At 37.5% G+C, this 16,688-nt stretch overlaps 1 protein-coding gene across 5 annotated transcripts in view; it reads right to left on the bottom strand.

Annotated features, from left to right (window-relative positions):
- TDG (thymine DNA glycosylase) overlaps positions 1-16,637 on the bottom strand; it is a 48,060-nt gene extending 31,423 nt beyond the window's left edge. For 3 of the 5 annotated variants that reach the window (XR_004324679.1, XR_004324678.1, XM_032493464.1), the window contains exons 1-9: positions 16,415-16,637; positions 10,819-10,961; positions 8,538-8,779; positions 7,150-7,219; positions 5,898-6,033; positions 5,616-5,698; positions 5,442-5,536; positions 2,784-2,955; positions 2,258-2,383 (exon numbers count right to left, since the gene is read on the bottom strand). Coding sequence is in view for 3 of the 5 variants with exons in the window: in XM_032493464.1 (XP_032349355.1) it covers positions 2,258-2,383; positions 2,784-2,955; positions 5,442-5,536; positions 5,616-5,698; positions 5,898-6,033; positions 7,150-7,219; positions 8,538-8,779; positions 10,819-10,961; positions 16,415-16,437 (1,090 nt within the window). In the remaining 2 variants the exon portion in view is untranslated. Of the gene's footprint in view, positions 1-17; positions 1,859-2,257; positions 2,384-2,783; positions 2,956-5,441; positions 5,537-5,615; positions 5,699-5,897; positions 6,034-7,149; positions 7,220-8,537; positions 8,780-10,818; positions 10,962-16,414 lie in introns of those variants that run through there. The other 2 variants (XM_032493465.1, XM_032493463.1) reach the window with 2 other exon arrangements.
- Between the last annotated feature and the right edge of the window lie 51 nt (positions 16,638-16,688).

Below are 16,688 nucleotides of genomic sequence, written 5' to 3' on the forward strand. Positions count from 1 at the left end.
ATTATTCATCTGTTGTATTTAATGAAAAACACCATTATTGTATGTTTGGAAAATTCCTCAAACCCATTCTCTAGTGAGTGTCCACTGTAGTTTAAAGGGGATTTTCTCCACTCAAAAAAAAAATCTACTGTAAGGCTATAGTTGTTAAAAACCAGAGCACTACCTAGTTACATGCTTTACATAATCCCATGAAAAAATAATTAAATTGTTCCTAATCCCTGATGCAAGGCACTTCAAAGCACCCGCATAAAACATCCATGTAAACAGCAGTACAGTACATGATTTAAATAACATCAGTGACTTTTACAAAGCTTGACCTAGACTAAAGGAAAAATAAAATCCATCATAGCCACAGTTAAAAAGTCTGTTAAGATTCACAACAAGAATTTGTTTCTCTTATTATAAAAAGAACAGGCCGTAAAACCTTTTAGAAAAAAAATCCCAAAACCTAATAAATATTTTCATATTGAAAAACAGCATGCTCCCTGGGTAGGTATGAAATCAGAATATTCAGAAGTGATCAGGAGTAAATGCAAACGGCATTTCTGAATACCCAGCTTTAATATCTACCAGGCCTAGTAGTCTGGACTATTTGTAGCACCATGGAAAAATGCATTAGAAAATCACAAAGGTACATTACTTCAAACTAACCTTGCCATGAGGTTCACTTAGTCCACAGTAACAAATAGCAATGATGCAGAGAACGAATTTTTTTAAATGACTGGCTTATTTGATTTACCTAGCAAGAAAAATCCTACATTATTTATTTTAGTACATCTCATGTACATAAAGCACCAGTTTAAATAAGATTATCAAACATCTACAGCATCTTGTTATTCAACCTGAAAGTTCATTTCTCATCACTTCCATGTTACATGCTTAAAGTGAAGGAGGATAAAATTAGAATGGTGATAGATATTGAGATATTCAGTTCCTTCCCTATCAAATGTATGTCTCTCAAGTAAAACACAGATGAAGTAAGAAAATGTGAAAGGTCTTCTGCAGTCTCTAAAACTTACCATACCAGCAGAATAGTTTCTGCCTACTAGAGGGTTAGCACATGGGGGTGAGAGGGCCAAAGCCAGGGCTCACTGCCCTGACGGGTAAGGCCAGGTCAGCCTTGCTGCTGCAAGGCTGTACATACATTTCTACTACCAGGCAACTCTCACATACGCTTGCCACTGATAAAGCAAGGAGGTCTGAGTGTGAATACAACTCAGGAAGCCCATTAAATGTGGCTAAAAACTACCAAATGAATGACTCCACTGAGGGTTAACCTCATAGATGAAAATCAACATATGTGCCTCTTCGCCAATGGTAATTCTTACTATTAGCATGCCTTTCTTAGGCACAAAAGGGATAATGGTGTATCAAGGGTTATGCACAGTAATCAAATATAAATATTCAGACTGTTGCATTTTAAATTAATTATAGATTAAAAGTGACTCCTAAAAGAAAATCAATTTCTTCGTAAATGAAATATAGTTTATAAAAAGCTGGAATGATGGTTAATTCAAATACAAAAACTCATATACAAAAAACCCTACCTTTTCTTTCCAAACTACTTAAGATTTGTACAGTTGATTCTGCTGTACCATGATTACATCACCATAGTAAAATACGAATAAAATACTTCAGTTAGCAAACTGAGGGCCATTTCTTGACAGCTGCATTAAAACTGCAGCATTTAAGCAGGGCTGAGAAGCACCATTCTTAAGCATGGTTTCCTTCTTCCTGTTCTTGCGTCCCCAGTGATTATTAAAGGAAGGAATCCGGTCTGTAAACGACTGGGTCATTCAGTGCCCATTTGGAATGTCATTGAAAGTTGATTCTCCATTGTCAGCTGCTGGGTGGGGGGCTGGGTGTCGAGGGGGGGGGGGGAGAATGTTAGTTTATTCTATTTAAAAGCTTTAAATGATCAAATTAGGAAATTTTAACAGTCCAGTGAAGGAGAACTGATATTAAAATAGTTAAGCAAGCTTCCTGAATACAATTAAAAGTTTCTGTTCTGTTTTAAGACATAGGACTGATAAATCCTCATTTGTTATTCAAGGAGGAAAATGTACCAAGATGACTTAGAGTCAGTGGCTTAAAGAAAATGAGCTGTAAAAGCTTATATAGTTAAACAGCAAATAACCATCAAATTTTCACTCTAAGTCACTAAATAGATTTTTATATTTTCATTCCCATTCATCAGTGATTTGTTCTCTCTAAAAACCAAGTCTTTGAAAGGAACAAACAGATGGAAGAGACATACTCAGCCCATTTGCAAGGAAGCTGCAAGGTTCACTATTGCACGGATATTCACCATAGGCACCACCATATGCTGCTTCATAACCCGGATCGTATTTTTCTTCTTTCACAGCCATCTTCTTTGCATCCTCTGTGAGGAGGGTAAAAGGGATTTAAAACTGACTTGTATACCAATTTTGGAAAAAGCTTTATTCAGAAATTATCATGAACAAATCTTTTTCTTGAATTTCACATATACTGAGATACAGCTTTTGCTTTAAACTCTTTGTAACATATACCAAATTAACTCATAAGAACTGTAAAAACCTATTAGGTTTAATTTTAGGTGAGCCATAATGTTTCTTAGCTCCTCAATATCTGTAGGAATAGACTGGAAGTCCTTGGTAAATGGAGATTTTAGCAGTGACTAACATCTGTTATCAGAGCACTATGGCTGCAAATGAAATTGTTTTGTTTTCTCCTGCGTTTAAATCCACAACATGCTTTCTGTAACATATATATACATGACAGGAGTGATAATGGCAACATACCTTGGGCTAGCTGTAGGTCAAAGGTATATTGCACCTCTTGAACATCTGTGTTTCGTTCAATGCCTTTCAACTGATCTCTTAAGTCCTTCAGCTTAATGTAGTAATGAACTTTATCCTGGGCTCGAGGAAACTGTGCACATCTCGCACTGGATGATGGCATAACATAGCAGAGCTAGAATCATAAAATCTTACAGTTACAAAAATCTTACAATTCTATTGAATCCACTCATATTGACATCAGAAAATTTATCTTTGGGTTAATAACTTGATACTTATCACATATCAGTATATCAAAATCAATTAACAGTAGTTGTGCTGAAATTCAAATTTGTAATATTTACTTATGACGAAGTCAACAAACCAAAAACAATGAGGCTTTTATCCCCCAGTATTCATACAAAAAGGGCATATAAGTATACAACAAAAAGTCTTCCCTCCTAATTCTGTTTCTATCCACCTAGCTCTCTTTACCAAGGGCAAGTTCCAGAGGTACTCCATGAATATACAATCAAGTGTCTGATACATGTACTCTCCCTCGCCCCTTTAAAAAGCACACTCTGTATCCCCTGTTGTGCACTTTGCTTTTTTTACTCAACAACTGTATCTCAGAGATAATTCTGTATCAGATATCTATATCAGAGTTACAGCTTCCTTTTTCGTAGCTGTGTAGTACTTCCACAACTTATTTAACCAGTCACCTGTTGCCATTTAGTTTCCAATCTTTTAATATTACAAGTTGTAGTGAAAAACTTTGTACATATTTAATTTCAAATATGTATGAGTTCATCTGTTGGATAAATTCCTAGAAGTGGAATCGCTAGGAAGAAATACATTTGCATATACCATTTTGGATAATGGAGACAAACTATCCTTCATAGAGCATAACAAAATATGTAAGGACATATATCTTATCAATAAAAGAGTGAGGCTGCTGAATTATGAACTTTAGAGTTGCATTTTCTTTTGGTAATTTTTAAAAATTGAAATATAATCAGTTTACAATGTGTCAATTTCTGGTGTACAGCATAATGTTTCAGTCATACATATACATACTTTTTTTAATATTATTTTTCATTATAGGTTAATATAAGGTATTGGATATAATTCCCTGTGATATACAGAAGAAATTTGTTTTTTATCTATTTTATGTACGGTAGTTAGTATTTGCAAATCTCGAATTCCCAATTTATCCCTTCCCACCTCCTTTCCCCTCTTTACCATGTCTGTGAGTCTGTTTCTGTTGCAATTTTTAAATTGGTCTCCAAACTATGTATTACAGAAAAAACCCAAACCATTATTCACTTATTTTGCTTTGTTTATACAGTATTTAGAAAATCCTGATTCATAAAAATATGTAGGTGCAAATGCTACCAAGTTTTGTAATAGCACATTTTCAAATCTCAAGATATCCTTCAATTAAAGTGATCCATAAACTTGAAAAAGTATTTTTTTCAAAGCTGAATCATTAATATCATCAATATGTGTGAATATTTCAAGATAAGGAATAAATTTATTAAGATAAATGCACTAACAGATCATTGTAAGAGCTGAAACTACCTGTCTGGATATGATTCAAGGTCACTTATTATTGCATAGCTATGATCACATATCCAGGAGATGTACCTGAGCCTCCTCATCTGGCACTGAAGGGACAATAATGTAGTGATCTATAGGAAGTGGTGAACCCTTCCGTATAGTTTCACCCAAGTAGACAAGGGTAGGCCTCAATTTAAAGAAAGACCAGTGCTACAACCTACTTTATCAATCACTTATTCATAAGAAGTTAAAAACAGAAGAAGTTTTGGCTCACACAGGCACCTTCTAGTCTGTGTGGCCTGCTGTCATCTGTGGCAGCATACCCCTAATAAACTTTTCCTTCAACTTAAAAAAAAAGAAGAGATTTTAAAATAAGTTAAAATATATATCGATGGCAGAAACTTTATTCTGAGGTCTCCACAACAACTTGTTGGCACACTGGCTTCTCATCATTTAAAATATTATCTATAACACAGAAGTCTGTGCATGTGTATTTTTATTTTAGAAGTTGTAAACAAAATTCAAAACTATTTAAGAAGCAAAATTTAGACGAAATACCAGAAGAGACTCCACAGAAATTATAGAGTTTGAAAACCAATGTGTTATTTCATCATGCCTTTATGTATAAAGATAATAGTACCAAATGCCAGTCAGGTTGGCCAGATGCCTGTCTACAACTGGGCTGTGCTGTTTATATTGCTCTAAAATGAGACTGGGCTGAGATATATAAAAAGGGAGTGATTAGCAATTTCACTAATCAGGCTCATGTCTATATTAACTTGTTTCACATATGAATACGGGCTAACCCACTTGCATTTGACAAGAATATGCCATTAAATATATCTTGAATATAGCATGTGAACCAGTTCCTCTCAATATTTTAGCCAAATAACATAACATCATAAAGATATTTATTTGATAAATGTTTCTTTTCTAATAAAACTGTAACACTATCTGAATTAACTTGCAACTTTTAGTTCAAGTTGATATATAGATATTATTCAATAAAATACAGTGTTTTTTAATGGTATAAATTACAATGGATAGGACAAATAAAACGGGACACTAGCTAGAAAAAAATTCATATTTAGTTGATTTACAAATGTAATTGTAAGGACTTACAGTTTCTGTGTCTGGGATCTTATGGGGTTGAAGTCCAAATTCTAAATTCTTAACCTTTACTCCAAAAACTTCCTTACTAAAAATTTCATAAATACCTAAAATGAAATACAGACATATTTACATTGCCCATAATGTTAGCAAAGAAAAAAGATAAAATTTAAAAGTAAATCTTACATTTTCCATTAAACACTGCTATTCGCGGCTGATATTTCTGTAATTTCTGCACTAGAATACGTCCTCCTTCACGAAATTCTTTACTAAAATTGAATTAAAAAGTAGTCAAAACATAAATATGGCAATATTTATAATATGCTAAATTCAGATAGCTTTCAATAAAAGATCAAATCGCACATTTGTTAAGCTCAGCTTGAACCAGAGCCACAGGATGTTCCTGGGGTACATGAGGCAACATCATGGTCAAGGTTCCAACTGTAAAAATAAATGTTATGTAATCACCTGGAGAGATCCTTGCTGCCTGGTGTTGTCCTTTCCACCATATTGGTAAATCCAATACCATACTTCCCTGGTAAAGTGTGATCATCCATGTGACTCAGCTGGACCTCACTCAGCCCTGACATAAATAGACACTTCCCTGTGAAAAAGAGAGTTCAGTTTATTTCTGTAAAAGGCCAAAGGTTTTTCTGCCCCATGAATTAATGTGGTTGTCTACAGTCTATTCTTGAAATTAAAAAAAAAAAAAAATTTAGGATATTTTAAAAATTATACCATAAGTCAACTACTGTGTCAAGCAGTTACTATATGCTAGATACTATGCTAAGTCCTTCACATGGATTATCTCATTAAATCATCATAACTATCTTATGAGATACTATTATTACTTTTCTCCTTTTTACAGGAGGTCAAGGTAAATGCTTGTTGAGTACACAGCTAGTCAGGGTACGAAACTCTGAAACTGTTTTGCTTTTTAGTAACTGGAAGTACCACTACCTGCCCCTGGGATACCTCAAACAGATACCTCATACACCAATGGACTGAGAACATTCAAACACTTTAATAGAGATAATATGTTATTGGTTCCAAAACCACATTACTATCATTTGTCCTAAAAATTTTTAATGTTGCTCTTAGATAACCAAGTAGTATTTCCTGATTGTCTACTGCATGCCTTGTTCTATTAGGCAGTGTTAGATAAGATGATCTATATATAGGACAATACAGCAGCAGGGAGATTGATCTTAAAGCTCACTCTGTAAGTATGAAGGTCTTTAATACTATTTCCTGCAGGATACAAAGTATCTGTGGAGAATGTCCCCAATCAGAGCATTTCTTAGCTATTACAACTTATTTGCCAATGCATTTCATTTCTCCTAGGAAATAAGATTAGTAGAAAGCTGGAGAGTAAGGATTCTGTCTGCACTGGCACAATGATGTACCATTGTTACTATGTCTGTAGATAACAACTGAAAAAAAAAATTTAAAAAAGGTAGTGAAACTCATTAAGAACAATTCAAACGAAAAAGAAAGTACTCCTTTTCATGCTCCTCCACTCTTACATGCCAAAATGTTAACAGTCCCAGATCATTCTAAACCTTTTATTTTTGTGTATGCACACACAGAAAAGATGTATGTGTATTTACTCAAACATACAGTCTCTTTTTAGAACAAAATTTGGTTTAAAAAACAAAACCCAAACTATTAACAAAGATAACTAGTTTAAAAGTAAAATATAACAAAGGTAGTCACTTACAAAAATGGTTTCCAGGTCCAGGGTAATGATGCCCTTTGTAAGCAGCCATTAGTCCTGGGTTTATGCCAATCTACAAAACAACATGTTTATACGTTTTAGCCTTGAAAAGTAGGTTTAAGCCTTAGGGCTTCTGTGGAGAAGTGATGGACAAAATTACATTGATAAAAATTTAATCCAGCATTTTAAGCAATATCTTTATCAATTATCTACTCTTGACCTGAACAAAGTATTCCATTTTGAGGAAAGAGATTTCCTTTATATTAACAGTTTTGCTGTTGTTTTTAAAAACCAGTTTGACTTCCTCATATCCCCAGTACCCTCACCCCCAGCTGGGCTGCAAAGAGAGAGGTCCTGGAGCAATCAATCAATCTGAGCCTGTGTCCGGCCACAAGTCTGCTTCTCAGCTCCCAACAAGCAGCTTATTCCACATCATCTACACAGTTGTTTACAAGCTGATGTTTCTTACAGTTACTGACAAAAATCAAAGTTCAAATTCAGTGTTATCATGGACCTAGAGATTATCATACTAAGTGAAGGAAGTCAGACAGAGAAAGACAAATACATGGTAGCATGTATATGTGGAATCTAAAAAATAGTACAAATGAACTTATTTAATTACAAAACAAAAACAGACTTACAGACATAGAAAACAAATTTATGGTTACCAAAAGGGAAGCGTGGGAGGGATAAATTAGGATTATGGGATTAACAGATACATACTACCATATACAAAATAGATAAACAAGGATTTACTGTATAGTATAGGGAACCGTATTCAATTTCTTGTAATAATCTGGAATGGAAAAGAATTAAGAAAAAGAATACACATATATATATATACACACACACACACATCGATACATATCATAACTGAATCACTTTGCTATACACCCAAAACTAACACAACATTGTAAACCAATCATACAGAAAGAAAGAACAAAAGAAAGAGAAAGAACAAAAGAACAGAAAGAAAGAAAGAACGAAAGAAAGAAAGAAAGAAAGGTGTTATCACTTACAGAGAACCCACAGATGTCATACAACTTAAGTGATTCACATGGATTATTTCATTTAATTGCAATCCCTATGCCAGGGGATCCACCTCCATCTTACTATCACCCCTACTTAACCAATGAAGAAACTGGTGTTTAGGAATGTTAAGGCTTGTCCATGGTCATACTCACGTGGCAGGATCTGAAACCAGACAGCCCTGCTCTGGAGTCCACCCTCTTAACACATCCATTTAATACAACCTCAAGAAGGTTATACCATTTACTCCCAAAAGGATTCTTAGAAATGGTTCTTTCCAGCAAAATGCTATTTGTAAGGACATGTTTAAAGTTAATCTACCAATGCTATTTATAAAGCCAAACCAGGACAAAAATCCTTACAATCACAATGTCCAGATTGAAGGTCAAAATGTCTGGGAGAGTCTTGGTCAAAAGTTCAGCTTCCGAAACACCATTGAAGCGGTCTACTTTTCTTTTCACTTTAAACGTGTCTGTAATTTTCTCTTGCTTCTCTTTTGATTTTGTGGACTTGCCAGACTTTTTGGCCTCAGCCGGTTTTTTGGGTTCCACTGGTTTTTTTGGTTCTGTTGTTCTGGGTTTTCTTTTCCTTCCTTTTGGAGTCTCTGAAACACAATGATTTCCAGGATGTAGATGCAGAAAATCTTAACTTACAAATTTTATGTAGCTTTCCCAGGAAAGTCACCCTATTAACATTCTTTTTTACCTTCCTCTTCTATTTCCCAACATCAGTCTCCTCTGCAATATCGCCCCCTTCCTTCACCCTAGAACTGGCTTCATGTGGCCCACCTTCCTTCCTGGGCTAGCACGCAAGTTCTTGGGAAGAAATGTCCGTAACAATCATAGATTGATTTTCCACACAATCTTGTCTGGCATCTTAGCCTCCCCAGGGATACAAGTATCTGTGTACCATTTTATAAGAATTCTGAATGTAAATACATAGATAGTTAAGTAAACAAATGCAAGAATAAACAGAAAAACAGGGAGGAAGGGAAACATTTTAACTCAATTTCTCCATAATTTGCAGCAGAAGAAAACCTCAAATGGCTTGTGGGCTCGTTTTAGAGACTGAGTGTATATTCTGTTCCCCACACAGACGAAGAGGTGAATTCAGAAATGCTGGGGATGAAATCTCTGGGCTGGCAGTATTTTTCAAAAGATAAGACTATAGCTCTGATCTCAAGGCCTCAAGCAGTTTCTCAACCTTGGCATTACTGACATTTTAGGCTGGATAACTGTGGTTTGCGGGGGCCTGTCCTGTACATTAAAGAATGTGTAACAGCAAGCTTGGCCTCTACCCACTAGACACCCTAGCACCTGCCCGTCATGACAATCAAAATTATCTCCAGGCAATGCCACATGCTCCTTGGGGAAAAACTACCCCTGGACAAGAACCAATGACATGAAAGTACCCAACAGGAAGCCTCGGTTTTGTTACCTGTAATTCTTTAAAAATCTCTTTCCTTCTTGGGCCCCTATACCACCCTACTACTATTTGCATTTACTCAACTGAGTCTCCCATCCTTCCTTCTACCTCACACTGCTTTAGCCACTCCCTGTGCCAAGAGATCCACCTCCACTGGCTTTGTGGCCAGGAAAAGTCCTAGTGCTCCCTGCCCAGAAACACAGAGGAGAGTCAAGGGCAGACGGTATCTCCAACGTAGTGGAGTGAGATGTGTCCCTGCAATCGTAAAATGAAACTCTGAGCACATTTCTCATTCCATACTGCTACATTAGAGAAAACTGCTACCCTCTCCACCCCAACCCCCAAACCTATTCTCCTCTTTTCTGATTCTCTGTCTTGGTGAATGGTATCTCCTTCATCCAACTGCCTGGGAGTTACTTCTAGGCTCCTCTTTCTCCCTCATTCCCCCACATGAAATCCATTAGTCATGGCCTTGCCTCCAAGTTCTGTCTTGCTCTCTACAATACTATTTTATAGTATAGTGTGTGTGTGTGTGTGTGTGTGTGTGTGTGTGTGTGTGTGTGTGTGTGTATTCATACTATATATTTATATATATATAAAATTAGATACATATTATATAACTCTACTATATCCATAATAGTAAAATGTCAACCTATTTAAGTCACCCTCTCATCAGCTTCCTATTGCCTTCAAGATTCATTCATTAGTTGAAACAACAAGCCTCAACTGCCTCCTATCCAGCCTCATCTCTCACCATTTCTTTGTTATACCCCAGACTCCAATGATGTCCTGCTTCTCCATGCCTGTGTTTTGGTGCACGCTGCACCCTCGGCCTGAAATTTTCCCCAAACCACCCTTCACGTGCTACTCCCTCACCTTTGACTTTCAGAGCTCTGGGAAGCTTCCTCTGAGCCTCAGTCCAAGTCAGGTGCCAGCCCCATGAGCTCCTAGAGCATCCTGTGCACCTTCTCACCACTTAGCATGCTGAGGAGTCACATGTTTTAATTTTCTCCTACTATATTATAAGACATTTGAGGGCAAGATCTACATTCTTTCACTCTCTAAAACCTGTTACAGTGCCTGGCACACACTAAGTATTTAAAAAGCAGATTAAATTTTTTAACACAAAAAGAGAGCTAAAATTCATCATGAAACCCTTTCTTAAGTAAGTTGGCTAAGGCAATGGCTAATTTTCTAAGTTATGTGGGTGAAAACTACCTGGTATGGGTTCCTGAGCAGGAGCTGGGGCTGGAACGTCTGCTGGTATTTCTTGTTCATTCATAACTGTCACATTAGGAACTTCCGCCATCACTTGTTGGAGTGGAAATGTGTAAAAAGCTTGAGTTTGCTGAAGGGAGTAGCTGAAAGTACAATTAAGTATAAAAAAAAGAGGACAAATTATCCAAGTTAAGTTTAAATGATCAGCTCTAAAAAATTCTCAGGATCCAAATACTTGTAACCAGACTGTAGTGTTAATTTAGAGCTAACAACAGGGAAAAGAGAAGAGGAAGATCTATTCCCATACGTACACATTCACCCAACCTTTAGTGAGTGCCTACTAACCAACTATAATTTACTCACACTGTTTAATGACAAGATGTGTCATCAATAAAACTTACCAGTCCTGTCAGGTCAGCCTGCACTTTCCCTGAAATGAGACCGTGGGAATTTTTCTCCTAGAAAGACTTGAAAGGCCCACCAGCTCATACAGGGTTGAAATAGCCACAAAAATAAATTGCGTTCGTACCTTCAATGCTCTGGTCACAAAGAGTCCCTGCAATCTAAATCTAACCCTTTTTTCCCCCAGCTTTATTGAGATACAGTTGACATGTAACATTGTGTAAGTTTAAGGCATACAACAGTGTTGATTTGATACACAAATACTGCAAAATGATTACCACCATTGCCTTAGCTAACATCTCCATCACAGTACCTAATTACCGTTTTTGTGGTAAGAGCATTTAAGATCTATTCTCTTCCCAACTTTCAAGTATATCCTTCAGTAATATTAGCCATAATCACCATGCTGTACTTAGACCCCCCAGAACGTGTTCATCTTATTACTCGAAATTTGTGCCCTTTGATCATCATCTCCCTCTTCCCACCCCCGTCCAATCTAACTTAGAGTTCTCTTTTGGTTTATTTGCCTGTTTACTCATTTACTCATTTACTCATCAGATCTGTTTTTTAATTGTTGCTGGTTTTTTGCCACTAAGTGAGGACTAGAAATGGATCTTTTATAAATATCTGTGAATTTATGGAAAATGCCACGCTAAACCACTCTTCTGAACCTGAATTAAACTCTGTTCAAAGTGTTCTGTTCAGTGTAAAGAACACAGGCCTTCACAGAAAACCGCTAACAAAATATTTTTGATTACTGTAAACCACTACCTCAAGCTGTTGCTATCAGTACAAAGCTAGGGAAGCAAACATGTATTTTATGAAACTTGAGTTACAACTAATGCCAAATAATGATACTGAATATGCAGAAGGAAGAAAAACACTAGGAAATAAAATGGATAAGAATCATTTACCATTTGGAGAGAAAAAAAGCCATGTTTTCTGTGGCAAGCTACTCTACTTAATAGTTTTCTTTTTCTGTGATGTGTGGAGAAAGAAAATAGAGGTTAAAAAGGCAAACAAGTCCACTTTAAATGGGTGAGCTTTACAGTATGTAAATCATATCTTAATAAAATGGCAAACTAACACATTTCCCAGGATAAACTTAAATGGCCCAAGCAGACACAGGGTAACAGACCACCTGTGGGTGACTAGGCTAGAATATTTGATACTCAAAGATATCTGTGGACAAACCACCGGAGAAGCACTTTAGCTTCAAGCTATCTTTAAGGGTAAGATGGTACAGAAAAGGTGAAGAACTAGTGAGAAAGATATTAAACTATATCTTAAGCATTTTATTTCTTTAAGTATATTGTTTTCAAATTATAAAAAAGACAATACAATGATTTAGTAAACAATAGTACTAAATTATTGTGAGAATTCTGTGCAGCTACAGAAAATTAATTTATTGATATGTAAAAACACAGCAAATGTTTATATTTTAATGTGGAAAAGAATACAAAATAGCATTGTGAGCTAAGGCTGCACGTGGAGAAAATATGTAGACAAGGACTAGAAGATGGGTGGAAAAATGAAAAAGGCTTAAACTGTGCCTGGCACAAAGTCCAGTGTCCTTCTGTTTCCACACTTTAATAAAAAGCACTTTTTCATGGCGTTTTTTGATAAATTGTCAAAACACTGGCTGTTCAGTGTTTATGATTTAGATACTCTGAGGAGTTGGCTATAGCTAGGTTACTCGAGAGATCTCGTGCAGTCACCTTCTAGTAACTAGTAAGAAATTCTAGTAAGATGCACTGTAACTTTTGATTATAGTCAGTGGCATCTTCTGAGATGGTAACACCCCCGTTCAGCTTGAATATATGAGTAAACACATGTGGTCACAGTACATAAGTGGCCAAAAGAATCCAGGAAGGTCTGTTCTTAGTCTGTTGCACTGTCAGGAAGGCAACGTACCACTCTCTGTGTTTCTTGTTACTGCTCTCAGAGTTTCACAGATCTGTCCCATTTTTGAGCAATTCATAAAAATCCAAACTTAAAAATATGTAAGTTGGCAAATCTGTATGTCTTTGCAGAAATGTCTATTTAGGTCTTCTGCACATTTTTTGACTGTTTAGGGTTTTTTTTTTTTATATTAAGCTGTATGAGCTATTTGCATATTTTGGAAATTAATCCCTTATTGGTCTCATCATTTGCAAATATTTTCTCCTTTTCTGTAAGGTGTCTTTTCATTTTATTTATGGTTTCCCTTGCTGTGGGAAAGTTTTTAAGTTTAATTAGGTTCCATTTGCTTATTTTTGCTTTTATTTCCATTACTCTCAGAGATGGATCGAAAATAATATTGCTGCAATTTATGTTAAAGAGTGTTCTGCCTATGTTTTCCTCTAGAAGTTTTACAGTATTTGGTCTTATATTTAAATCTTTAACTCCTTTTGAGTTCTCTTTGTATATGGTGTTAAAGAATGTTCTAATTTCATTTTTTCACATGTAGCTGTCAAGGACTGGTTTTTACAGCCGTCTGAAATTGATGAACTGCGTATTTTCTGACTGACTTTTTCAAAACATACATGAGTGTGCACACCTGCACGTGCACACATACACACACACAGAGTTGACTAAGGAGTCCAGTTAATTCAGATTTTGCTGTATTTCAAAAAACTAACTCTTTAAGGCTTCTCAAAGATGAACAATTCCAACTTTAATCCCCAGTTATTTTCCACTACTTTAAAGATGTAAGTTTCTTTTTTCTAAATACATTGTCTTAGTCTGTTCAGGTTGCTATACAAAACACTGTTGACTGAGTGGTTTATAAACAACAAATATTTATTTCTCACAGTTTTGGAGGTTGGAAAGTTCAAGTGCAAAGTGCCGGCAGACTTAGTGTCTGGTGAGCGCCTGCTTTCTGGTCCATTTTAGGCTGCTGCATTACTCTGTCCTCACATGGCGGAAGGGGTGAGGGATCTCTCTGGGATCTCTTTTATAAAGGCACTAATGCCATGTAGGAGGGCTCAGCCCTCATGTCCTAATCACCTCCCAAAGGCCCCACCGCCAAACATCCACATTGGGGGTTAGGTTTCAATATGAATTTTGGAAAGACACATTCACTCTACAGCAACTTTCATTTAAATAAGCATATATAACACTGAATGCTTACAAAATAACAATCAATGCTAAGTAACCCAAATGCTTAACTAAAAAGGACTAGTTACATAAACTATGATGGAATACCATCATAACTATTTAAAGTCTACATTCAATATTGCTAAGTGGAAGTGTGTGCATTCATCATGCATCACTGGATACTTAAGTGTACACAGTCTACTAGAAACTGTAAACACAAAAATTTAGAATGAGCCAGAACCCCCAGTTCATTTAACTATTCTTCATATAGCATCATTTCAAGTTTCCTCACTATTTGGTCATTTATGTGGTGCTCAGAATAAAAGAAAATAAAAATAAAAATACTCCTTAGCCTTCATCATCCTGAAACTGAGCATTTGGGAGACATATTACAGAACCATTACATTAACTTTACTGGCACTCACATTATACTGTTGATTCATATTGCATTTATCATCAAATGAAAACTGTCCTTTTATGGCCTCTCCTTCATCTCACACTTGTATCATTGATTTTTCTACACCTAAGCACAGGACTGTGCCGTTTTTTGGTAAAAGATGATTCACATTGTAGCCAGTTGGGACTGACTTGGATTCTGATTCAATCTATCAATTTCACAAACCCCTCAGAGTTGAGTCACTCAACTATTTTATCAGCATGCCATCAGCACTTTAAAGCTGTTAAAACTGAAAAGTTGGGGTATGACTACATGGCAAATCAGTACAGACCTCTCTTCAGCCTGTCCTTGATTCTCCCAGTAGTAAAGTAGTTCTGATGTCACCTAATAGGACTGCCACCAGTCAATCCTCATCTTGCCCACAAAATGCAGAGGTATGGCACAGATATTAGGGAGGTGGGCTCTGAAGCTATACTGCCTGGGTTCAAATTTCAGCTCTGCCATTTACTAGCTGGACTCTGCCCATTTTACATAAGGGCCCTTAAGCATCCATGGATTTCAGTATCCGTGAGGGTCCTGGAACAAATCTTCCACGGATACCGAGGGATGACTGTAATTTATTTGATGGTAGGCTTTACCCAGGTTTCAATTCCAATCTGAAGATCACAAAAGTGACAGCGATTTCCACAAGTCCTGGTGAATTCATTTTACTAGTTAAGTTTTTCAGGGAAAGAAGTGGAATACTTTATTTCAGAATTTGATCCACAACGTCAGGGTAAGTCTGAACTTCACTTACATATATCTCCTTCCCTAAACCCTAAGACAATTCATGTTAATTACTTAAGCATGCCCCTTCCACATAACACTGATTCACAGCATGTCACAACTGGATTCCAGAGACGCCCTATTTTACAGACATGAACAGGGTAGAGAAACTTAGCGTCTCACCCAAGTTCAGGGCCCAACAGCCACAGTCAGGATAATTCTTCATTAGGTCTAACAGTATAGTATTCGAAAGTAAACCATTTATTTTTTCTTTTTAAAGACTCTGTTACCATATTCAGTTTTTCATATGGCTTTCCGTCAGGAATTCAAATTGCGAAGTCTCTGCTTTTGCAAAACTCTCCACGTATCTAACTCCCTAAAGGACATATTACAAGTAAATTCTTATGATCGTCCCTAAGACCACCAGAACACAATTTTAGATGACTTCTTGGGATTGTTACTCATAGTCCCAGAATTCAAGAGCTCTGGTATGGCAATGTTATCTACCTTGAGCCCCTGGCGTAAACTTTTGGGGAAGGAAGCCACAGCAACTCTAAAATAGAAACTCCTGGAGTGATAGGTGTGATATTCCACCTTTACAGCTCGGCATGATAATGGAGAGAGAAGAGAAATGCAGCTAAGAATGGCAACCAGAAAGAAATACTAACCGGAGACTGCTGGCTGCTTACTGCATTTCAAAGCCAGTTAGGTGCTGGGAAGGGCTGAGGAGGGGCCCGGAGGCAGGTGGCACCAGGTTCGAGCCGCCGGGATAAGGAATAGCCGGACCGGGCAGCCAATACGCACGCGCGACCCCGGCCTTTGTACTCGGGCCGCGGCCTTAAAGACCTTAAAGACCCCCTACGTACGTGCGTGCGTGCGTGCGTGCGCGCGTCCGCGGCCGGCCCCGCCGCGAGGGGCCGCGAGGGGAGGGGCGGCGCCCCGCCCCGGCCTTACCTGCCGGTGTTTTCCGCTTCCATTCCCTGCTGGCGGGCGCGGCTGCTCCTGCCAGGGAAGCGAGCGACTGGCCTCTGCAATACCGCGGCGCACCCACGGCGGCACGATAATAACCAGTCACTTGGACACGATTGCTGGCAGAACTGGGACAGCGGATGGCCCTCAAGCTCCTCCCCCAAGCTTCTAGGTTCCCCTACCCCTACCCCCCATGCCAGTCCCACCCTCGGCGCCCTACTTCCGTCTACTCTGAGCTAAATCTCACGCCTTGCGGGCG

Source organism: Camelus ferus, chromosome 12 (genome assembly GCF_009834535.1).
Source record: "Camelus ferus isolate YT-003-E chromosome 12, BCGSAC_Cfer_1.0, whole genome shotgun sequence".
NCBI classification, from domain to species: domain Eukaryota; kingdom Metazoa; phylum Chordata; class Mammalia; order Artiodactyla; family Camelidae; genus Camelus; species Camelus ferus.